Genomic DNA, 25138 nt, shown 5'->3' on the forward strand with positions numbered 1-25138 from the left:
ATATATACTCTTAATCTTGTACACATTGTGTTGGTCATATTTCTGTCTCTGTGATCAAATTCCTGTTTGTCTTAGAGTCTCATCATGATAGAAAGGGTGTTGTGGAACAGAACTAGTTGCCTTGCAGAGGTTGGGATATAGACAGTGTGAAAGAAGGATTTGGGGGCAAAATAGAGACTCAAGTGCCTACCATCCAGGCCCTATTCTCTTCAACTAGCTGTCACCTCCTCAGCTGTATCATTTCCCCAATAGTTCATCAAATTATGAACCCATCAATCCATTAATTAGGTCAATCCATTGATAAGGCCAGAGCCCCAATGATCTGATCACTTCCCTAAAGCCCCACCTATGAATATTGTAGCATTGAAGGCCAAGCCTTTAACATATGAGCCTTTGGGATTTAGAGACTATGGATTTTGTTACTTTTGTCTAATACGTATAGTTCTTTTTGTTTTAGTGGGTGATTTTCCTGAGTGGGCTAGAAGCAAAAATTCTGTCATGTGTTATAGTTGTGGCCTCATTTGGCCGGTGTTGTTGCTGTCTGTTCTCTGCCTATGTGATCACTGGGTCCGTCAGAGATGTGGATAGAGTCTGAGGAGCCTCTCTTTAGCTCTTTTCCTGCAGCAGACGGGTGCCCTTGGCAGCCTTGTGTCACGTTGCATACCACGGTACTCACTGCCAGACTAAACTCTGGAGAAGGAAGAATGCACCTGCTTTTTACTTTAATTTTTATTGCTATTATAAAGGTGATGTACAGAAGGGTTACAAGAATTCATTTCTAAAGCTTTCATTTTTCTTTGGTCAAGCAAGCATGAATTTCTCACCTGGGTTCTGATTCTGCTTACTCCCAGTACCTGAAAGAGGTTCTTGTTTCATATAATTGTTATTGCTTGTTTTGTGTAGTGTTTTGTGTTTTCTACAGAGAGACTGTCTGCAGGATCTCAGAACACCATACCTGGGAGCAAAATCTGAATGCCCTTTTTAATAGTAAAATGTGTGTTGTAATTCACATTAAATGATCTAAGGATATTCTTTGCCTCTGTTGTTAGAATTTACTCCCTTCAATATTAATTTTGATTTTTATAAAAGTCCACATCATTACTTTGAAATTAAAATTCTAAATTGTAGATTATGTATCCTATTGTATATGAGTCTAATAGTAGCATTGTTTACTATGTGTTTACTACTAATAATTTGCAAGTGCAAGAGAAATACCATAAAAATGTAGCCCAATCCAAAGAGTTTGAAGTAAAGGAGATAAAAAAAATGCATGAAAAGTAACGCTGTAGACTGTGTTTGGTGCCATAGGAGAAACATGTAGGGTGGTGGGACTGCAGATGATTAGAGTAATTTTCAACGGAGAAATCTGGAAAGACTTTATGAAAGATTTGCATTGGAGTTTAAAAGATGAAAAGGATTGGGGATGTAGCTCTGTGGTAGAGTGCTTGCTTAGTGTACATAAGCTATGGCTTCAGTCCCCAGCACTGCAGGGAGGGGAGGGGGAGAGGGAGGAGAGAAAGAGTAAGTGGTTAAAAGGGAGCAATTGGTTGCATATAGCTAAGTAAAGGTGAGAATTTCAAGAAGAAACAGTATAAATAAGGATGATAAAGGAAGAACTGAAATGATTTTGGCAGCACTGTACCTGTGAATCTCAAATTTTAGTGTGTCCAAGATCCACTGAAGAGAAATTTATCAAAATGTGGAATGTTGGCCCTCATTAGAAAAACTCATTCAGATGTCTGGAGTGAGATCCAGTAATTTGGATTTTGAGAATCATCCCAGTTTTTCCATTCAGATGCTCTGAGATTACCTTTCACCAAACAGGCTCACTGTGGGACTTCGTGTGAAAATGACAGGAAGATGTAGGAAGGTGAATAGGAGCAGGGTTGTGTCCATGATGACAAGTTTGTTTAGGGTGCCTATTAAGAGAGATATATTTTGAAATGCTTACACTGCAATGACATGGTGTTCAGAATGTGTTTCAAAGTAATCTGGTCTGGGCAGGGTAGAAGGTGAGGACAGAACGGGTGGGAGGGGCTATGGATAGCAGATCTGGGCGCGTGCTGATACTGGAGCTGGGTGCAGCCTTCACAGTGGCTTATTATACAACTTTTTCAAATTTGCGTGCGTTGGAATGTTTCCATAATAAGAAGTGAATAAAAGGAGAATAAAGTAAAATGGAACAAAAGAAAAGTAGAAATGTAATATGCATCTGTTGTTAGTTCATGGTATATTTGTGGAACAACTTATTTATTGAAGCTTCTCAGCTATCCCTCATCTGTAAAGTGGGAAAATAGCATATGACTGGTAGGATTCTTCAGAGAATTAAATAATAGAATATATATCACCTAGCACAATGCCTGAGACCCTGTGTTGTGGAAGAGAGCTTATATTTATCATTCCTCAACTTGGGTGGGCAATGGAGTGCTGCTGAAGATGGCTGAGCACAAGTATGACATAAGACAGTTTGCAGAAACTTTTGAGAAGAATATTTCCTTTTAAATTAAAAAAAAATTTTTTTGTCAGTCATGGGGCTTGAACTCACGTCCAGGGTATTGTCCTTGAGCTCTTTCTTTTTTTGGGGAGGGAGGGGTTCAGTCATGGGGGCTGAACTCTGGGCCTGGGCGCTGTCCCTCAGCTCTTCAGCTCAAGGCTAGCGCTCTACCACTTGAGCCACAGCACTACTTCCGGCTTTTTCTTTTTGCTTATGTGGTGCTGAGGAATCGAACCCAGGGCCTCAGGCATGCAATGCAATCACTCTACCACTGAGCCACCTTCCCAGCCCCTCCTTGAGCTCTTTCATTCAGAGCTAGCACTCTACCACTTTGAGCCACAGCACCACTTCCAGTTTTCTGGTTGTTATTGGAGATCAGCGTCTGTCTCATGGACTTTCCTTCCCAGGCTGGCTTTGAACGGAGATGATCGGATCTCAGCCTCCCGAGTAGCTAGGATTACAGGTGTGCATGTGCCATCAATGCCCTGCTTTACTTTTTTATTGCTATCATAAAGGTAATGTCCAGAAGGGTTACAGTTACATGGGTCAGGTAATGAGTACCTTTCTTTTTGGCCCTTCCATCCCTCCCAAAAGTTGTATAGTTCATTTTCCATATAATGTCTAGTGAGTACCACTGCTGCATTTGGTTCACCTTTTGTCCCTCCATTTCTGTGCCTCCCCTTACACTCCCAAAGACATATAACTGAACATACAGAAGAAAAAGGAAAGAATACAAAAACAGCAAAAAAGAGAACCTCTTGTTTATATTTCCTGGAGTTCATTTTGATAAATATTATTTTGTATGGTCAGGTGCACACAGCATTGTGCCTTTCTGTTCCTCTCCTAAGGAACCTCTCATTTTTAGTGGAGTTGCCACACAAGAAAGTTAGCATTTCAGTATTCAAGCCAAGGAAAGCAGCCCTGCGGGTCACACCTTCCTCCTCCTGGAAGCTCCCAGGAATTTGAAGATGCTGAGTCGGCTATGATGACAGAGGGGTAGTTTTCTGCCAGAAGGAGCCAGTGTCTTCAGGAAGGGTGAGATGGGTCAGAGTCAGCCAATCCAGGACAAGGAACCAAAAGAAAGAAATCTGAACCTTGGTCAAATTTCAGAGCTGGTATAAATAGGGCTTACCTAGCTGGGGAAGGTCATAGAGAGGGGAAGGTTTGATCGGACAGATTTAGGGAATCTTACCCCAAACAAGCAAGGTGTTCAAAGAAAGAGCCTAAGTCAGATCCAGTTCTAAACAGATGAGGTAGAGATGGGGAGCCACGTTCAACTTTCAGAAGAACTGAATCGTATGTATTGTGTGTATTGGAAACCAATCTCTGATTTGTAGGATGACCACATCCTAAACGTTGTTCCTTCTGTGTAACTTTGATCTTCAAAGCAAGAAAGCTTTGATACTGAATTTTGGAGCCCTAGAAAGTTGCATACCAAAGGGAATTTAACAGACATTTAACCCTGTAAGGCGTATAAGCCATAACTGAGGAAAGATTACACTGGCCTGTTTTGGTTTCTGGTAGGAGAATGGTTCTTCGCAATCCATTAGCATGGAGGTGACTTTCTTTTTTTTTTTTTTTTAATTTTATTTTATTTTATTTGTGAACATACTGTACAGAGGAGTTACAATTACATGGACAGGATAATGCGTACATTTCTTACCAAGCATTGCAGCCTCCTTTGTTTACCCTTCACATCCATTCCCAGCCTCCCCCCTCCCCCCAATCCCAATCCTTCTCCTCCCCCTCCCCCCCCCCCCCTGCACCGACATTGTAAAGCTCGTTTTGGACATGACAACTTGTACTTCTCATTGTTGCAACAGGTCCACCTGTTAATGTTTTTTTCTTTCATGCATGTGTTTCTAACGCATTTATAAGATTATCTCTTTGTTGCTTTGTATGTCTCTCCCCCACAGTATAACCCCTGCTTTCACTATATTTGATGTCAGTATAACTTGTGGAGGAGATGGGGAAAAAACCAGTTGTTTAAGGAGGTGACTTTCTTTGCTGAAATGAACGCTGCTCTTTTCTTTGACAGCTTGCCAAATTCCGAAGCCTTCAGTGCAGCAGGGAGGGTGAAGCAGCCGCCTTTCTGTTGAGCAATCACCGTCCACCACAGCCCCTGAAGGGCCGCAGAGTGAGAGCCTCTTTCCATTGACTGTGGGTGCCAGCGAGTTGCTGCAGCAATGGCTGTGGAAAGGCAGCAAACAAAACACAACACAAAAAGCCCTATTAACTCTTCTTTCCTAGGTTTGTAATGATGGATGCCACTTTACTCTTTGCATCACAAGGCAAATCAGATGTCTTTTAAGTAAACCAAACTAGTTCATCTGTCCCAGATTTGCCCCCATGGACATTCAGGTGTTCAACAGTATTTGAAGTTTATTAAAACAATGCATCTGCCTCAAGCTTCATCAACATGTAGCTGACTTTAGGAGCCCCAGGGTGGACTCAAATCGCTACCTTGACAGACTCACTCCACCTCACCCCTCCACAATGTTTGCTGCAAAGCTTAACTTCATTTCCAGAATGATTTGATATAATTTCCAGATTGGGATAACTTTTGCTAAAGAACTGGTTTCTTTTTCATGTTGTGAGACTTGTTCACATTTATCAGAAGTAGGCATTTCCTTTTAAAGTGGATTTCTTCTACAATTATACTGCTTATTGTCATGAGATAATTTGGATGCTATTCAGAATAGGAGAGTTATGCGATGTGGAGTAGAGTTGCTTTGTGTATTAACAACTTGTACCATACATCACATTCACTTGGTAGTGTTGCTGATGAGCTGCCTAATAATGTACTGGATAATACCAAATTATAGCATTAACTAACATACTACACATTACGGACTAAACAAAGCTGCTCATGACTGTGATGAATGGTGGCCTTCTTTTGCCCTGTGTTTTGACAACAAATCAGGGAGCAATCCTGTATGGGTCAACTTTTCATCCATTGGTGAAAATAAAAAAAATTACTTGAGTCTCCTATAAATATACTCTTGTACATAAACCCTTTGTCCTAACTGATTGAATGGCTTAGCTGCCTGTCATCCCAGGAGACAGAGATCTGGAGGATCACCATTTGAGGCAAACCCCGGCAAAAAGTTATTAAAAGCCCCCATCCTAAGAAATAAGCTGGGATTCATGGTTCCAGTCACACAAGAGACTATAGGTAGGAGCATTATAGTCTGAGGCAGGCCCTGGGTAAATGCGTAAGACTGTACCTGAAAAATAACAAAAGTGGAAAAAAGAGTTGGGATGATAGCCTGCAAGTGAATGAAAGGACATGCGTTCAAAACCCCACTACTACCTAAATACTCACCCTTTACCACGGCAGATTTCATATTTATTCAACACATGTTCCTTGGTATCTTAAGAGAGATTTTTGGGGGGGATCCGGTTGTGGGGCCTGAACTCTGGGCCTGGGTGCTGTCCCTCAGCTCTTCAGCTCAAGGTTAGCACTCTACCACTTGAGCCACAGCACCACTTCCAGCTTTTTTCTTTTTGCTTATGTGATGCTGAGGAATCGAACCCAGGGCCTCATGCATGCAAGGCAAGCGCTCTACCACTGAGCCACCTTCCCAGCCCCTCTTTTTTTTTTTCCCCCAGCTCCTCTTAAGAGAGATTTTGAAGGATGGAATGTGATTTTAATTTTAACCTATTCTCTGTCTGTATTGGGGTGTGTGTGTGTGTGTGTGTGTGTGTGTGTGTGTGTGTGTGTGTGTGTGTCTGTGTGTGTGTGTCTGTGTGTCTGTGTGTGTGTGTGTGTGTGTAGGGACACTTTTTCCTTTGCCCTTTCTGCAATGGAATTACTTGAACCATCAACTTAATAACCACATTTAGGAGTTGGATATGTGATATGCAATTTTGTCATCTTTTGAGAGAAGTTAGCCTGAATTTCTTGGATAATTTGTTTCAAACCACTGTCTTTCTCTAAATGTACATTTGATAATTAAAAGCATTCTGTAATATCCTTCCTACCAGAACAGCTGGGTGACAATGAATTGCATTACTGTGGTGTGACTGTCACATAAGACAAGCTCCTGGAAAAGAGAGGTGGCGGCTGACGCTACCTGTGGGTGCTCCCCGCGTCTGGCCTGAGGCTTGGCAGGAAACATATATAATCAATATTTAATGAATGGAATATTTGAACAATTATTTGTTATCTTTGGTAATAATCACTCTGCTTGAGACAAATGCATTCTAACCTTCTAAGCTAACCTAACTAGTACATTTTTTTTAAAAAAAGAATACTTTTTCTTAAAGGAATATGTATGAAACCTAATTTGAATCTAATGATTTGGTGGAAATCTAACAAATAATAAAATACATTATCTCTTTAAATTTTTTTCATAAAGGAAAATGTATGAAACATAATTTTTATAACCACATTTCTAATGGTCTGAAAATATTGGTGAATGGAGAGATATTTCTTTAGTGTTAGACAATGTTTGGAAGCATCATCATCAAGAAAAGACATCTGTGTGGGAGGGATGAGCTCCAATCTCTCCAAAGAACACTTCCGGTTCCTGCTGCAGAGGTTGAGTGCACTCTGTGCCTTAGGACTAACAAAGTCTACCTGGACCTGAGTTCCCTAATGATTGTGTATTCAGAGGCAAAGGGTCTTTAGAAAGGGTCTTTGTATACTGTTCTATTTTTTTTTTAATCAGAGTTGTAAGTACTAGATGTAGATACGTCTGTTTCCCACAATGTATACTGGGTTTATGTTTGTAACAAACTTTTTATTATTATCTAAATTGTATTCAACTACAATAAGCAAATGAGGAAAGCTTTCAGTTATATTAGGGCTGTTTTTATGCAATCCTGGTATTAGATCATATCTTCACACTTTTTTTGTGTTGGGGAGTATTACTGGAGTTTGAACCCAGAGCCTCATGTTTACTTGGCTTCCTTGCTGGTAATCTTACTACTTGTTTTACACCTTCAGTCATGTTTTTTGCTAGTTATTTTGGAGACAGAGTCTCATGGACTTTCTGCCCAGGCTGGCCTTGACTCATGATCCTTCAAATCTCAGCCTCTTGAATAGTAAGAATTATAGGAGTAAGCCCCTGATGCCTAGTTTTTCACTGTTTATTTATTTGACAGCAGTTAGTTGTACTAGGATATTTTATTATAACAAATTCATTTTCGTATCTTATGTTTCTTAGTCATTTTCTTTTTGTTCTGCCTTACTCCATCTTAAAAACAAAATATCTGGGTGCTAGTGGCACAAACCTGTAATCCTAGATACTCAAGAGGCTGAGATCTGAGGAATCCTGATTCAAAGCCAGCCTAGGCAGGAAAGTCTGTGAGATTCTTATCTACAATTAGCTACCAAAAATACCAGAAGTGGAGCTGTGCTAGAGTGTTAACACTGAGCAAAAAAGCCTAGGGACAACACCCAGGCTCTGAGTTCAAGTCCCTAGTCACTAGCACACACAATAATAGTAATAATCTTAAACTCACAGAAACATTGTAAACACAGCACATTCAGTTCCCTTCTGGATTATTGCAAAGCTTGTTGCAATCTTGATTCCTTAATACCACATCCATTCTAGTACCTGCCTGTTTCCTACAGGGAGGACAACACCTTGTCCTTTATGACCATATTAAAGCTAAAGTGACCCTGAGGTGAATATTACACTGCTAGTATCCACTAAGCCTTTAAAGAATAATTTGTCCACTTTGTTACATGTTTCATTGGGAATTGTTCTTCAGTCTTTGCTTAGGTTTTATGCTTCTGATAGCTTCAAAATTCTAGGTCAGTTATTTCCTAGAATCACCCTCACCTAATCTTGTAATTAGATTTAGTTATGCTTTGCTGGCAGGGGTGTGGCCAAATAGTGGCCGGGACCCTTCAATATATGTCTTTGGGAAGCCAAGTTAGATTTGTTTTATAAATAATTTGTCCCTGTATGTTACTCTGGCTATCCTTGAATTTACTACCTAGCAGGCTGGTCTTGAACTGACGATCCTCCTAAAGCTGAGATTACCGGTGTTTATCACCCAGCTTCTTCATTTTAAAGTGATTTTGATCTTTAGAAATTAGCAAATCTTTGTGTGTAGGTGGGTTCTTTTAAAACTATTCAAATATCCTATTATTTATGCAATCCAATTTAACCTTTATTTTCCAGCATGGATTTAGAAATTCCTAACTTTACCTAATCTTAACTAAAGGGCTATATATAATCTATTGTTAGAATAGTTACTTATTCCGATGCTTATTTCTTTTTCCTGATATGGCTAACAGAAGTACCTTTACACTAGCCTGTGTGTTCTTTAGACATGTCTTTACTCCTTTACTTTTTCACTTATATGATGATTCTAATTTTTTTCTTTCCCCTTCCCTAGACTTAGCAATATTGTTTTAAGTAACCTGGCTTCTTTCAACAACAAGCCACCAGGCTCTGATCCTTAGTATGATGGTACATACCTGGAATCCTAGCTATGTAAGAAGCAGAGACAAGAAGACCAAGGTTCCAGGCCAGCCCAGGCAGGGAGCACCAGATTCTATTTGTAAAACAAAAAGCAAAAGACCTGAGACATGGCTCATGGTAGAGCATTTGCAAACTTCAATCCCCACACACATACACACATTTGTCTTCTTGGAGAAGAAATGTAACCATGAGGAAACTACTACCTTGTCATAGGCTTTGAAATTTTTTCTCAATGGAAAATCTAATGTTTCTTTGCTTCCCCATTCCCATAAGAGCACATCACTTAGTAGAATAAAGTGGGTCCAAGAAACCTCCTTGTATCAATGAGTTTGTTTTCAGTACAGTGTCCCCTGAATGAAGAGTTAGTCAGTTTATCTTAGCTTTGCTTCTGGATGGGGAGTTGCATAAACTTTGTGAGTCTGTACCTTAGTGAGCTCTTAAAATGAGATCAGATAAAGCCAGCCATAAATTCATTTTGAAATGCATGACCTGTGCAAATAACTACTTTCATGCAGGTAGTTGGAGTCATTTGTTATCAACTGGTACTGGAAGGAGTTGGAGGTAAAGATTGCCTCTCAAGGTCCCAAACAAAAGCACTTGTCATAAATGCTCTTGTAAAAAAAAAAAATGACACACAATCAGGTACCTCAGGAAGGTAAGAACTACTCAGTATTTTAAACAAAGTAGGTAAATTCTTGGAATAGATTATAAATGTGATGGAAAATGCTGAGAAAATAAGAAGATAAGGAATCAACAAAAAAAGATTAGTAAGAACATGGAGGTTTCTATCTTCTCTAGGAAGTGTTTCTGGGGCCCGGGAGTCATGGCCACATCGCTGAAGTTGAAAACAGGCCTGGAAAGAAAGATCTGGTTGTTAGATACCAACATGAAACCATGTAGGATTATCCCCTTTGTTAAATGGAATTGATTAACAGAAAAGTCCAGGAATGAATCTGAGGGCAAATGGGCTTAAGACCAGCTAACTGAGAACTTCAGTTATGCAGGCAATGAGGCTGGCCTGGAAGCTTCTAGATCCGGAAGGCCATTATACTCTTCTACTCTAGAAATTTAACCATTATATATTGGACATTGTGTATGTTGAACATTGCATTAGGTATGGAAATGGGAAAATGATTGCTATTATTCCTCCCTCAGATAGCTCCATCCTTCCAAGAGAATTATAAAAATAACAATATAAAACATGAAAATGTCTTAGTTATCTATAGAATTATAAAAACAAGCTAGAGAAAATAACAGGAGAAATTAACAAAGGCAGGAAGATATTCACATGTGACATATTTGGAAATTGGATTCTTTTGTTTCCTATAGGGTTTTGCGTTTGGTGCTAGCAGTAAGAAGATACGTTGGGGATATCTTCTTTGGGAATGATAGAAACTCCATTTGAAAATAGCTAAAGCAAAACAAACGTATTAATTCAAACAACTGAAAAATTCAGAGATAAAGCTGGTTTTTATCATGGTGAAGTTGGGCTAAGATCAGGCTTAATTTTTCTTCTTGGCTGCCTCCACCTCAAATCACCTTATGTAAGCAATACTAGACCCAAAAGGTCTAGCAAAAAAAAATCTGTCTTGAATTATCACTGTCTTACACCAAGTCCCTTGCATGTAAATTAGCAGTGCTAGCAATCCATTATTCCTCAATGAAATAGCAAGGGCTCATAAATTACTTACAATTTCAAGCAGTTTGTAAAGGAATTTTAGCTTAAAGTGTCTAAAATCATTCCAAAATAAATGGGAGTGGAGTTTTGAAGATTGGATTGTGACAAAATGAGCACACCCTCTCCCTAGGATGCTATCCAAACAGGTGCCTACCTTCCTAAGGTATGGCATAGGTCAACCAATCTCTCCTCTGGGAAAAACCTTCTACTGCCACCATCTGGACAGCCAGAAAAGTGTTCATGGCCTGTGAGAGGGACCAGCAGTTCTGAAGGGTCATCTGACTTCCTGGGAGCCCTCAGACACTTTGGGGGCAGGGGGAATCTCAGTGTGGTTGACACCAGTTTATTTGCCCCTTTTCTTCTTTTGATACTTGCTCTTCTGAGGTAAAAGTAATGATGGCTATAACTGCCGGTTTCCTAGCCAACAATCAAGATTGTATCAGAAAACAACACTACGGTACTACTACGTTTTGTTTACATCACTCTTGGGCAGTCAGTTTCGAGATATCACTTAGTCTTGAGAATCTCCTTATTCTGGGGTTTGGGATTTAGCTTATTCTGCAAAAAACCCATGAATTTCATAAAACCTAAGCTTTCTTTTAATGTTTGGTGTAACAGAATGGGGAACATTTTGCTTCAAGAAGACATTTCCACTATGTATGAAAGCATGATGGTTATTATCTTTAGTGAAAGCCCTTATGGAATTGAGTTGCAAGCCAAATTAATCACATTGGTCATGAAGTATCATTTTTTTCTGCTGTGTGATATTTTGTTTTAATTGGCTTATATCAGTTATGTGGTAGGAAAGGGATTTCATTGTAGCATCTGCACACATGTTAATGATGTATTTCAATCTATTTCACCCTTCCATCACTTTACTGCATCCTTTCTCTCAGAGATAATCTCCTCAATAAATTTTATAGTTGTAAATAGAGTGTTTTGACAGTATTTAATCTTCTTCATCCTCTTCCCAGTCACCTGTCTTCTGCGAGTCCCCAAATGCACATAGCGTCTATTTCTTTTCTCTTGATATTAGCCTTTGTTGAGTTTTTTGATGAAGCACCATTCCTTAACAGAACAACTTGATAAATTTGATAAATGGATATTTAAATTTGGCTAATTGGCAAATATTTTCTTGGACTTGAACACAGTGAGACCATAACTTCAAGAAAACCAGAACGAAGTGAGATCGTCACTTCAAGAAAACCAACTAACAGTGTGTCATGTTCATAAACAAAATAAGCAATATTTTCTAAATGTCCAGTACATGAAGCTGTAAAATATATACAAACTAACGATTCCAAGTTCAAGATAAATTGATATATTTCAATGAAACAGGTCATACATTTTTTTCTTATGATTCATTGATATGAAACTCACTTTCATGAAAACTACCATGTGTTAACCAGTTTTTCAGCAGTCTGACAAAATTCCTGAGAAAGCAAGTTAAAAGGAAAGCAGATTTATTTGGCTCATGGCTTCAGAGGTTTTGCTCTATGGTCAGCTGGCTCCACTGCTTTGAGGTCTGTGCAGAAACAACATGGTAAGCCGGGCGCTGGTGGCTCGCGCCTGTAATCCTAGCTACTCAGGAGGCTGAGATCTAGGATCCAGGTTCAAAGCCAGCCTGGGCAGGAGTGACCGTGAGACTCCTATCTCCAATAAACCACCAGGAAACAGGAAGTGGCGCTGTAGCTCAAGTGGTAGAGCGCTTGCCTTGAGCTGAAGAGCTAAGGGACAGCGCCCAGGCCCAGAGTTCAAGCCCCATGACCGACCAAAAAAAAAAAAAAAAAGAAACAGCATGGTAGACAAACACGGCAGAACCTGCTCACCTCATGCAGGAACCACAGAGACACAGGAAGGAACTGAGGACCAGTTAGATCCTTCAAAATCACATTCCCCAGTGGTCTACTTCCTCTAACTAAGCCCCACCTTCTAACAATCCATCTAGATATGAATTCATTGATTGCTCAGCCCATTGATGAAGTTAGTGCCCTTGTGATACAGTGTTGAACTCCCTATACTGCTTTCAGTGAACCAATTTGTGGGGGGAAGAGTTATCATGTCCAAACTGTAACAACTGTCGGTTGCATCTTGATACAGTACTAATGAACACCCAGAATATCTGAGAAGGAAATTCATTTACTCCTCTGTGCTTCTAGCAAAGTATCAGTGTGAGGATGGATTTCTTTCAAACTCTCCTAACAAATCAACCAATTACCACACACTGAATATAGAAGCAGCTACAAGAACACAAGCAGCTTTTGTGTAGCCAGACATTTAGGGAGGGATAAATGAAAACTGTAAATGTCAATTTTCTCTTTTTACATTTTTGGATTGATAAAATAATGCTATTCTCACAAAAATGTATTATTTATGTTAATTTATCGTATGATTTATTATTACATTTAATTAATAAGTATGTTAATTAAAAAGTACCTTGAAATTTCTCTGTTTTAATTTTAAAGCAAGTGGCAATCGATAAAAACTCGTAAACAAAAGCTCTCTGGAACCCTTTCAAGGGTGTATAGAGTCCTCAGAAAAAGAGGACTATAAACTACTCCCATAGACCAGTCAGTCCACAACTCAATGTTCTATGTTGTTCTTCTCAGAACTTTACTCCTCTAAAGCTTATGGTCAGTTCTAACAAACCACCTGGGGTATGAGGTAATAAAACCATTACAGATAGATATGTTCTCTAGGTGTGAAAAGATAAATTGTATTCATATAGTCTCACACTATTAACACTCTATTCTAGGCACTTCTAGGCTTATTCTTTCTTTAAAGAATTTTTTTGGTGGTACTAAGGTTTGAACTCAGGGCATTAGCTGGGCCTGAGCTTTACCACTTGAGTCATGCCTCAGACACTGCTTTTTGTTTGTTTGTTTGCTTGTTTGTTTCAAATTATTTTGGAGATGCAGTCTCACAGATTTTTCTGCCCAGACTGGCTTCTGATGATTATCCTCTGGATTTCAGCTTCCTGGCTAGTAAGATTAGAGGTCACCAGTGTCTGGATAGTTCACTCTTCCTTTATGGTCCTTCCTCAGTTTTGCTGTTTCCTGTTTTATTTTCAACTCTATGGACAACCAATTAGCAGTATTTCCTATTGAAGTGATGAAAAGACAATACAATGACCTATGTGTTTAGGTGTCAATTCTCTATGCTGAGATTAATTCCTTGAATTCACATCTAGACTACTTGTTGTAATTATAGTCATTTGAAGTCCTATCCTTGAAATTCACCAAGTTCTGCCAAGAGCAATTCCCCACCTAAGTTTGCTCCTCACAATTTTCCCCTCTTGTTCTAACCATTTTATTTTTTTTTTAAACCTCTCCCCAGGAAAGAATTTTGGTGACTATAGCTCCCAACATAAGCTCCAAAGTATGAATTGTTCCAAGAGAAGTAAAATACTTGGCTTTGTAGCTCATAATTTCTTAACTCTGGGTCATGTTTGGACAACCTGTATCAGCATGCACTTTTCATTTTCATTTTCTAGCCTGTGATGGATCAGCCTTTTTTCCTAGTGGGCATGTTCTACCTTTGGACATGTTAGTATATAAAGCTAGGCTTTCCAGTTTTTTTATTTTGTTTTTGTTTTTAAGATACAGGCTAGTGTGAAAAATAGTATGACTAAACTCTTTCACCCCAAATCAATAATCAACATTTTTTGTTACACATATCCATGAGAAACGCAAAGCTATTAACTTTTTAAATAATTAGCTCAACACAGTTAGGAATTAGATGCCCAAGCTTTCCCAAACTTTTTAAAATCAGACCTTTTTTTCCTTCAAAGTTATCCTGTGAAGTTTTAATCTCTCTTAGCTAGTGGATGCTGTCTTATGATAGTTGTGCAATTTATCTAGTTAACACATCCCACTTGATTCCTATGGAGTCTTTAGAAAGTAAAATGGTTTATGACAGATTTTATGATAACTGGTTTCCAAATAAACAATGGGTTTGGAGTTCAAAATGATTTATAAATAAACAGATCTATGTCTATAAAAAAGTTAGAGGTCAGCATATAAGATGATGCTAAGTGAAATGAACCCCAAGATAGGGACACAAGAGGGTTTATCTTTGTTGCTGTTGTTTTAATGTACTATGTGATTTTTTTTGTTTCTTTTGTATATTCTTCCCCCATGGTATAACCCCTGTTTTCACTGTATTTGATTTTGGTACCCTACATCTTGTATATACATTTTTCTAATTTGGAGAGGGGAAGGGAAATAACAAAATGCTGAAACAAGGATACAGGTTGACCCATTGTAACAACGAGATGCATAAGACACTTTGTTGAAAATGAACTTTGTTGAAAATGAACTTTACAACTTCGGGGTGAGGGGGGCTGGGGGGAGGGAGGGAGGAGTTGGGGAGGTGGAGAGGGAAGGGATGATAGGGGAAAAACAAAGGAGGGGGTAACAATTCTCAATAGGAAATGCACTCATTACCTTACTTATGTAACTGTAACCCTTTTGTACAGTATCGTTATAATAAAAATATATTAAAAAAGTTATGGGTCAGATTGCTTATAAAACAATATTCTCAATCCTAAATATATAGCCCTCACATTAACTTTTTTACAATGCATCATGGAAGAGAAATTTATTTTCTCAAAATATGTAAAAGTGTCTTCCCATTAATATTTTCTATTTAGGAAAATATAAAGCACTCCAAGTTTTTGGGGACAGTTACATATAAGCTCAGTCAAAATGGGATCAGAGGTTCATATAATTCCACAAGATCAGAACAGCACTAGGGCAAAGGGGAAAGGCTCCATTTACTGCCTAATGGAGGCATTCAGAATAGCATCAATTATTTAATTATTTGATTGCTTTTATTTGAGGATTGAACTCAAAGCCTCATGCTTGCAACAAAAGCGCTCTACCACTTGAGCCACACCTCCATGCCTTCAGTTTGTCTTTCAAATAGGGTCTGTGCTTTTCCTTGGCTTTCCAATTTGAAGGCAGTGCTGCTGCCGTGTAAAGAGAGTTGTTTTTTTTTTTTTTAAATCTGTTCCTATTGCTATGTATTCATACAGAGTAACTCTTAGAGCTATTTGGCTCACACTTAGAACTTGATGAGCATATATTTGCATATTGTGCATCTTCAGTGTATGACTCGTTCTTACCTCCCTTCCTGTCCTCTTACTTTATTTTGTCTTTAAATTGTAATGGACTTTATGATGCTAATTTCACACATACATATAATATACTTCAATCCTATTCACCCTCCATTACCATCTCCTTGCCCTCATTTTCCTTCCACTATTTGCCCTCCCAATCTCTCTATTATACTACACACACACACACACACACACACACACACACACACACATCCTATTACCCCCCCCCCCCCCCACACACACACACTTGTGTAGGTCTAGATTCCACACTGAGCAAAAAATGCAATATTTGTCTTTCTGAATCTGGCTTGTTTTGCTTAACACAATAATCTCCAATTCCAATTATTTCCCTGAAAACAACTGATCTTCCTCTTCCTCTTCTTCTCCTTCGTCTTCTTTCTTCTTCTCCTTCTTCTTTCTCTTCCTCCTTCTCCTCCCCTTTCTCTTCCTCCTCCTCCCCTTCCTCCTCCTCCTCCCCCTCCCATTTTCTCCTCCCCCTCCCATTTTCTCCTCCCCCTCCCATTTTCTCCTCCTCTTCCTCCTCCTCCTTTTTGTCGGTAGTGGGGCTTGAACTCTGGGCCTGGGTGCTGTCCTTCAGCTCTTCAGCTCAAGGCTAGCACTCTACCACTTGAGCCACTGCACCCACTTCCAGCCTCATGCATGTGAGGCAAGCACGCTAGTACTAAGTGGCCTTCCCAGCCCCTTTAAGGCTCTGTATGTGTACATGTACCATATTTTCTTTAGCTATGTGTTGGTGGGAATGATTCCATTGTGTGGCTATTGTAAACTACACTTCGATCAACATGGCTTTGCAGGTGTCTCTGTTGAAGGATAGATGGATTTTATACTGTCTTACCTTATTCTCAAACTGTGGTGCCCGATTTCAGTATGGTTCCCAAAGACTCATTTACTTATGGAATGAGTAAAACAGATAATCATTCTGATGCCGTGGCTTACAGCTATAATCCTAATTATTCAGATCTGAGGACCTACTGAGATCTGAGGATCACAGTTCAACATCAGCCTGAGTGGCCAAGTACGTGAGAATCTATCTCCAATTAACCAGCAAAACACCAGAAGTAGATGTGTGGCTCAAGGAGTTGAAACTAGCCTTGAGTGAAAAGCTAAAGGGCAGTTGAGCGAGGTAAGCCAAGAACGAAGAGACAAACAGTACATGGTCTCCCTGATAAGTGGATGCTAAATCCAAAATGTTAGGTGATATGACAAAACTAACAGGACTTAAGAAACAAAGAACTCCCACTCATCTGGTTGAATCACTACCAAATATCCCCATGCTGCTGATCACATATATGGTATATAACATGTGAGCACCGTTATATATTACAGACTGTGATAGACAATTTGCTCCAGGAAAGTTAGAATGAACTTGTGACTTTAAACGAGCATCATTATTCCACAATACTGTGAATTACCGGAAATTAAGTAATCACTTAATCACAATCAAAAAAAAAAAAAAAAAAAAAAAGAACCTTGGGGAAGGGAGGGAGGGAGGGGAGGTAGGGGGAAAACAATGGAGGGGGTAACAATGCTCAAGAGGAAGTGTACTCATTACCTCACTCATGTAACTGTAACCCTCTGTATAGTATCTTTACAATAAAAAAATTAAAAAGAAAAAAAAAGAAAAAAAAAGAAAAGCTAAAGGGCAGATCCCAGGGCATCAGTTCAAATCCTATAACTGGAAACAACCCACCACTCCCCAAACCCAGAAACAAATGAATAAACAAACAAACAAAAAAAAAAAAAGAAAAAGAAAACTGATTGTAATTCAAGAAAACAAGAGAGCACAGGTAGGGTTTCAGTTTCATATTTCATGTTTTATTTCGATGAGAATTTTCTGTGGGGAAATGACTTCTGACACAGACATTAGGGACAGTTCCCCCCACAGAGGAGTCAGACTTATCACATTCTGTGACTAAAAAACATTTTGCAGGTATAAAAACACTTGGAGAAAACAAAAATCTTCGAGAACCATGAAATTCCTGCTGCCCTGGTCCCAAGGGCTCTCAAATTCTCTGTACTTACCAAGTGTCTTTTTCTCCTGACACAGAGACCCTGTTGTAGAGGGCTCCTCCACTTGTCACTCAGCCATCCTCAGAGCCAGCCTTGAAACTAGTTTTAGCCACTGTCCATTTATTTGCTACACAGAGGATAGATATGCTTTCCATTGGAAATTAGAGCTTGGACAAACACAAGATTACTCCGCTTTCTTCCTCAAACAATGAAAGTTCTTCTGTGCTTCGAGGCTATTTAGAAGCATGCTTTCAAGGAAGTTTGCTCATTCATCACAAGAGCTGGAAATCTGAGCCCTTCCTATTCTGTGACTTGAAGTCTTTTCTACCAATGGCAAAGAAAAGAAGTAGCAGAAGGCTCCATTTGTTTTCTTTATTTGAAGGATACCTTTTATTACTATTTGGACTCAAACTGCTTGTCCTTAATGAGATTATCTTTGTTAAAAACTAGTGAGACTGAGCTGGGCACTGATGGTTCAAGTGAGATCCGAGGATTGTAGTTCAAAGCCAGCCTGGGCAGGATAATCTGTGAGACTCTCATCTCCAATTAACTACTTGAAAACTGATAGTGGTGCTGTGGTTCAAAGTGGTAGAGTGCTAGCCTTGACCACAAGAGCTCAGGGACAGCACTCAGGCCCTGAGTTCAAGCCCCATGAAATAAGAAAACAATAACAACAAAAACATAAAACAAGTGAGACTGAAAAAAGTTAGGAAAACATATTCCATTTTAGTCTTTTTTTTTTTTTTTGCTGAAAAAAGACCTCAGAGATACTTGCTTTAATTTGTTGAAGTACAATAACACATTAATTCTTGAATCAGTCTCTAGAGCTGGCTAATGTTTATTGTAAATGTGCTAATTTATTACCAAGTCATTCACCTCCCTTGGTAAAACTGATGCATATTCTTGTTCTGTAGTGATGGCACTGGGTAAGCTTGCATTTGCAATACTGCAGCTGAGTCATCAGTCACAGCCCCTAACATGGTTTACACTTGTTTGCCTTTGCCCTCCTGGCATCCCCTTTAGTGCTTGGCACAGATAAAGCACACAAGTATCCATGAATTTTTAATTGCTTCCTAGGCATGAATGTGTTTGCTTATCTCCTCACTTGTCTTCTAAATCAATTTTCCTGGTTCCCTTGATTGCTCAGCAGTTATTCCTTTCCAGTCTGTTCCTGGGTGATTGTTTTCTATGACTGCAAATAACAATTTAATGCATTGCTTCTGCCCTCTCTTTTCCTAGAGCTCAGAATTTATTTAGCCACCTACCTATCAGCATCCTGTGTGGTGTCTGATCATGTAGCCAGACAGTTCCCAATGCTACGCACCAAACCCTCTTCCTTTCCTCAGGAAATGACATTTCAGTCATGGTCCCCAGGCAGTTGATTAAATCTTAGACTCTCTGGCTCCCAAACACAAATTGCACCCTTTTCAAGATTTTTAGATGCTACCCTTAAAAGTCTGGCTGGCAACTGGTCTCCTTACTCTACTTCGACAGTCTTCTCCACCCTGCAGCCTGGGTGCTTTTTTACAAAGTAGGGCAGGGCCCTCATTGCATCCCGCTCCACCCTGTAATGAATTCTTTTTTTTTTTTTTGGTCGTCGTGGGGCTTGAACTCTGGGCTTGGGCGCTGCCCTTGTGCTCTTCAGCTCAAGACGAGCGCTCTACTGCTTGAGTCACAGCATCACTTCCGGTTTTCTAGCAGTTTATTAGAGATAAGAGTCTCACGAACTTTCCTGCCCGGGCTGGCTTTGAACCACTATCCTCAGATCTCAGCCTCCTGAGTAGCTAGGATTACAGGCGTGAGCCACCGGCGCCCGGCTTGTAATGAATTCTTACCATAGAAAAACAGCAAAGGTTCTTACAAGGGCTGACAGAGCCCCATGTGCTTGTGGACCTGCAATTGCTGGCCCCATCTCTAGCACATCACCCCTACATATGTCTTGCTTCTCCTTGAACAGGTGCTTCAAAGCCTTCACAGCCAGTATCCTTTCCCTGGTGCTCTCTGAAGCCACTGTTAGTTTCTTTATACTTCACAAGAATATTTTACGGGCTGGGAAGGTGGCTCAGTGGTAGAGTGCTTGCCTTGCACATGAGGGCCTGGGTTTGATTCCTCAGCACCACATAAGCAGAAAAAGCTGGAAGTGGCACTGTGGCTCAAGTGGTAGAGCACTAGCCTTGAGCTGAAGAGCTGGGGGACAGCGCCCAGGCCCAGAGTTCAGGACCCACGTCCAGTAAAAATAAATAAATAAATACAATATTAAAAAAGAGTATTTTACTAGTTCTACTGGGTGACTTCATTGTGATAATTCTACATATGTGTACGTTGCACTTTGAATAAGTTCATTACTCTATTACATTCCTGTGGTCTTCCTACCCCTCCTTTTTCAAGTAGTGTTTGGTGGGTTAATTAAGCTGTCCTTATACATATACACAACATATTTTGATCCTTCCCTCCCATTACCTCTGCTTTCTCCTTCTTATTGGTCTTCTCACCTTTTTGTATCCATGTTTCATCATCATCATCATCATCATCATCATCATCATCATCATCATTATCATCATCATCATCATCATCATCATCATCAGCAGCAGCAGCAGCAGCAGCAGCAGCAGCAGCAGCAGCAGCTATATGCATATGATCATATAAAATGATCATTGACATGAACTCCAAGAAATAGAAACAAGTTTTTTTGGTTTTGTTTTTGTTTACTCCATGGGCACTGTTTTTGGTTTCTGTGCCTTTTGTCTTACATACAAGTTTATTTGTTTTGGGGAGGGTAAAGGGAGCACAGAAATGGAGGGACAGAGAGTGAACAAATGAGCAGAGATACTACACACTATGTGCACTATGTTGGAAATGAACTATACAACTTGTTGAGAAGGGGTGTTGGGAGAGAAAAGTGGGAGAAAATGAGGGAAGAGATGACATGGTTACAGAAGAAATGTACTCATGATCTGATGTTTAGGTAACTGTAACTCCTCTGCACATCACCCTTACAATAACAATAAAAATACATATTAAAAAATCAAAACAGAAAATATTTGACTTTTTGAGCTTGGCACTACATCAGTCATCATAATGATTTCTAGTTCCATTGTGCTTCCTTTAAAATAGCATATTTCATTCTTCTTTATAGTTGAATAATATAACACCCTTTTAAGTATGTATGTATGTACATTTATTATATATAAATATTATTTATATATAACTACTTATTTTTAAATATTATGTGTCTCTCTTGCCTACTAGATGTAACTTGTAGCCTCTAGTAAGGTTTGGCACATGAGAGATGTCAGTAAATATTAAATAAATGTTTTTTTAATACTCATTTGAAGATTCAAATATATATAGATTCACAATATAAGTTTCAGTTTTCAGTATTTTTTTTTTTGTCGGTCGTGGGGCCTGAACTCTGGGCCTGGGCGCTGTCCCTCAGCTCCTCAGCTCAAGGCTAGTGCTCTACCACTTGAGCAACAGTGCCACTTCCAGCTTTTTCTGCTTATGTAGTGCTGAGGAATTGAACCCAGGGCCTCATGCATGCAAGGCAAGCACTCTACCACTGAGCCACCTTCCCAGCCCCTCTGGATTCTTTTGGCTATTTTGCAGACTAGGTGTAGAATTAAAGTAATAGCTTTGATACTATATTGAATGCACAACATTGCTTAAGCATAGCTTACACTTATAATACTAGCTACTTGGAAGGCTGAGATCATGAAGATTATGATTCAAGGCCATTAAAACAATTGAGAGCCTCCATTTCAATCATTATAAAGCTGGACTCAGGAGTTCCTGTCATCGCAGCTGCATGCAAATCATAAATAGGAGGATCACAGTCTAGCCTGGTTTGGGCAAAGGATGAGACCCTATTTAAAAAAAAAAGAAAGAAAAAAGGACTGGAAACTTGACTCAAGTGTTAGAGCACCTGTCTGGCAAGCACAATGATCTGAGTTCAGACCTCAGTACTGCCATGAAAGCAAAACAAAACAAAACACATCTTAAATAATATTTTAGTTTTTCCAATGTTAGGGATACAACATATGAACCTTTGTTTACTATTTTCAATAGTGCTTTACTCCTCAGAGATCCTCTGAAATGTTTATGTAATGTTTAAAATTGCAAATATTATTTTCATGAAAATCCTCTCACTGTATCTGCTAGAGTGGGAAAGAGAACACAGGAGAGGGTGAGAAAAGGTTGATTAATATTCTCTTGCAGTATGTATAAAATAGGCAGCAAAGGAAAAAGAGTAGTTTAGCCAGAATTAAGGAAATTCAGGAGAAAACAAAAACTAGCATAATTAGCATAGAGGACAAAGGAAACAGTGAGCACAGTGATTTGTTTCTTATTTTCACCACCAGGTGGCGCTGTGGGACTACAAAAGCAATGAGGGTAGCCCGGCCAATGGAGGATGAGTCATTACCAATTACTGGCTGGTACAGTAGGATTTCACCCCCTTCCCTCTCATTATTTCTAAATAGTCCCAGGATTGTCTCATTTGTGCTCATTAGTAACTTGAGTCTGCTCACACTTGGTGATATGTAATGTCTTTCCTTTTCTCTCTCCCTCCTCCTACCCCAGGTGCATCTCCTGGCCACTATTCCCTCAGGGGACATTCCTGATTCCCTCCCCCTCCCCCCCGCCCCCCCCCCCCCCCCGCCCGGCCCCTTTCCGGCTCTGGGTACCTCTGGGTACTATACTGAGTCCATAGGGCCCAGTTTCTGGTGCTACCAGGCAGAGAGATCTGAGGAACTATTCATTAATAGAAAACATTTGAGTTGTCAGCCCCTGGCGTCTACCTCTACAAGGAGGACAAGTGGCCTCAGGTGAAAGCAAGTTAGGATTTAGATTTCTGGTGTTATGGTGTCCATCTGCACCTGAATTTCTTTAAATGTGGAACCATTTCCTAAGTATTCTGCAATTGGAGTAGAAACTTATTTGTGAAGGATAGAAGGGGTCTTTCTTCATGGAGTATTGATGTGTCAGTGTGTAGAGCCCATGGGCAGCCAGATGGCGCTGAGAGGGAGTTGAGTGGGCAGAGCCCAATTGATCTTCTGATCAGTGCCTAACCAGCCCGTGAAGGCCCAGGTGCATGATAGGGTGTGACCTTGACAGTGATTGGTTCCTCTTCCTCCCTTACCATACCACCCACCCTTTTTGTCTTTAAAAGGGGCTGCTCTCTGTTAATAAACGAGTTTTCTACCTGCTGGATTTGGCTCCCTGCTGTGTCTGATTGTCTCCCGGGCTGAGGGAGGCTGGGGGCTGAGGGAGGCTGGGGAACAGGCCAGCGCCGCACTTAACCTTTCCTGGACCCGTCAGTCTTTCGTGGGAAGGAGGAAGACCCAACATTAGTGGATTTCAGAGATCCATTTAGGAAAGGCTTTCTTATCAAAGGTTTACTTGCAAAGCATGTTTGGGTTATTCTTACCACCACAGCCTACTCTTCCGATTGCATTATTCTTGTTGAGATTCACAAGCTTCCTTCCTTCTCTCCTTCCTTCCCTCCCTCCCTCCCCCCTCTCTCTTTCCCTCCTCCTTGTACTAGGGATTGAATCCAGAGCCTCACACCACTTACACTACGCTCCTAGCCCCCTAAGTTTCTTTTTAGTTGCAGACACTAGATATCTCTACTGTTTAGCATCTTTAAGACAGCAAAGCAAGTCTAAGATAATAGGAGCAGAGCATTGCCCTCCACAGAAGCTTCCGCTCCGTTAAAGCCAGTCAGCCTTAGAAAAATTGTAAGATTTTAATAAACACAGTTAGAAATCAGCTAAGCCAAAACAGCTTGCTGATTTAACTTTAGTGGCTAGAAAAGTAAAGAATGGAATCGTATTTCAGAAGCCACAGCTTTGGATGTAAAGCTGAAAGTAGGAATCATGCTTAAAAGTTAGAGGCATGAGGGAGACTAGGGGAGCTAGGGAACTAGGAAGGAATTTTTTTTTCTTCCCCCAGGCTGACTTTGAACCTATGTCTTCAAGTCTCAGCTTCTTGAGTAGCTAGGATTGTAAGCCTGAGGCATCAGCCCTTGGCTATCTTGTTCTTGCAAAGTGCTGATCATTTGTTTTGTTTTCTGGAAGTTGGATAATGTGGGGGAAAACTTAGGGAACTTGATAACGTGGGTATAATGTGCTTATGATCCCAAATGCATGTAATTTATCATTAGATTTATAATATGAAAAGCAGACCACTAGGTTATTTCTCTGTTCAAAGACATAACCCTCCAACTGTTACTTCTTCCTGCAAGCTCAGCAGAGGACAAGAAGCAATTGATTGTGCCATTTTCTCACTTCTAGGTGACATCACCCAGGGCAGGATGGTGACAAATGTTTGAGGAATGTCCCACACTACTCTGAAGGTGCTAATCTCCCTTCTCATGGAGCAGAGACATTCAGTCTGTGGTGATACGTAGATGCCAACCTGAAGGTTGGAGCAAGGAGGAGAGATTCAATATGTTCCAGAAGACACTGAGCTTTTAGGTGCCAAAAGTCACATGCTCGCCTTTCTTATATAGAAGAGCTGGCTTCGGCTTGAATCTTCACGGGCTACAGTAGAAACTGGATTCATTTGGCCATCGGATACTGTGACCTCTTGCATGTATTCATAGAACTCATGGAAATGGATGTGCTAGCTGTGTAAGCAGCAATTGCTTCTGGTGGATGGCAGGTCTACGGAGGGCAGAGACAGTCACATGCTTGGAGCCCCCACGTCCAGCCCAGGACCAGGCACATAGTAGATGCTCCTTTAATATTTTTGAACAAAGGCTTTAGTGTACAAAAAGTTTATAGGAACTGCTAAGTTAATAAAAAGTAAAAACTAGCTGTCCCATTGTATTTGCTTATTTATTTGCTCCTCCTTTATTCAGTCCCTGCTGTACGTCAGGATGGCATGGCTATCAAAGATGAATAAGACATCCTCTCTGACACAAACCACTCAAATACTCAGATACATAGCATGGACTGTATTTGTGCATTTATTTTATAACTTAGAACATATTTTAAAATTTGGATTTGTTTTCCTGCATAAAATTAGGGTAGATAATAAACTGTGTAGTTATAACCACTCTCTATATACATCACCTTGACAATAGCATTAAAAAAGAATGTAAGTAGTAAATCTCTATAAAGTCTATCTAGTGCCTTATATATAATCTATCTTATATACTAATATGTATAATATTATATAGTATATAGAAGATCTGATGCCTTATTTGGGCTATTCAAAAATGTAGCTAATGGTCATTTCTCTTGCCTCTATCAGCAAAGGCACAAATTATAGATGATTTGTTGGGCATGCTGGAGACTTCAATCCTGCTTTTCCTATGCTAGGAAGCCACCCCACATGGACTACAGAATAGGGAGCAAAGCAATGATGCTAAGAAT

The 25138-nt window shown here is 39.9% G+C and overlaps 1 protein-coding gene across 1 annotated transcript in view; it reads left to right on the plus strand.

The window, feature by feature from the left end:
• Ca13 (carbonic anhydrase 13) overlaps nucleotides 1-6797 on the plus strand; it is a 32127-nt gene extending 25330 nt beyond the window's left edge. The window contains exon 7 of the mRNA XM_069991003.1: nucleotides 4533-6797. Within this exon, the coding sequence (XP_069847104.1) occupies nucleotides 4533-4652 (120 nt within the window). The 3' untranslated portion in view covers nucleotides 4653-6797. The remainder of the gene's footprint in view (nucleotides 1-4532) is intronic.
• The last annotated feature ends 18341 nt before the right edge of the window (nucleotides 6798-25138 follow it).

The sequence above is a fragment of the Dipodomys merriami genome, unplaced genomic scaffold (genome assembly GCF_024711535.1).
Source record: "Dipodomys merriami isolate MVZ:Mamm:240054 unplaced genomic scaffold, mDipMer1.0.p SCAF_4, whole genome shotgun sequence".
NCBI lineage: Eukaryota > Metazoa > Chordata > Mammalia > Rodentia > Heteromyidae > Dipodomys > Dipodomys merriami.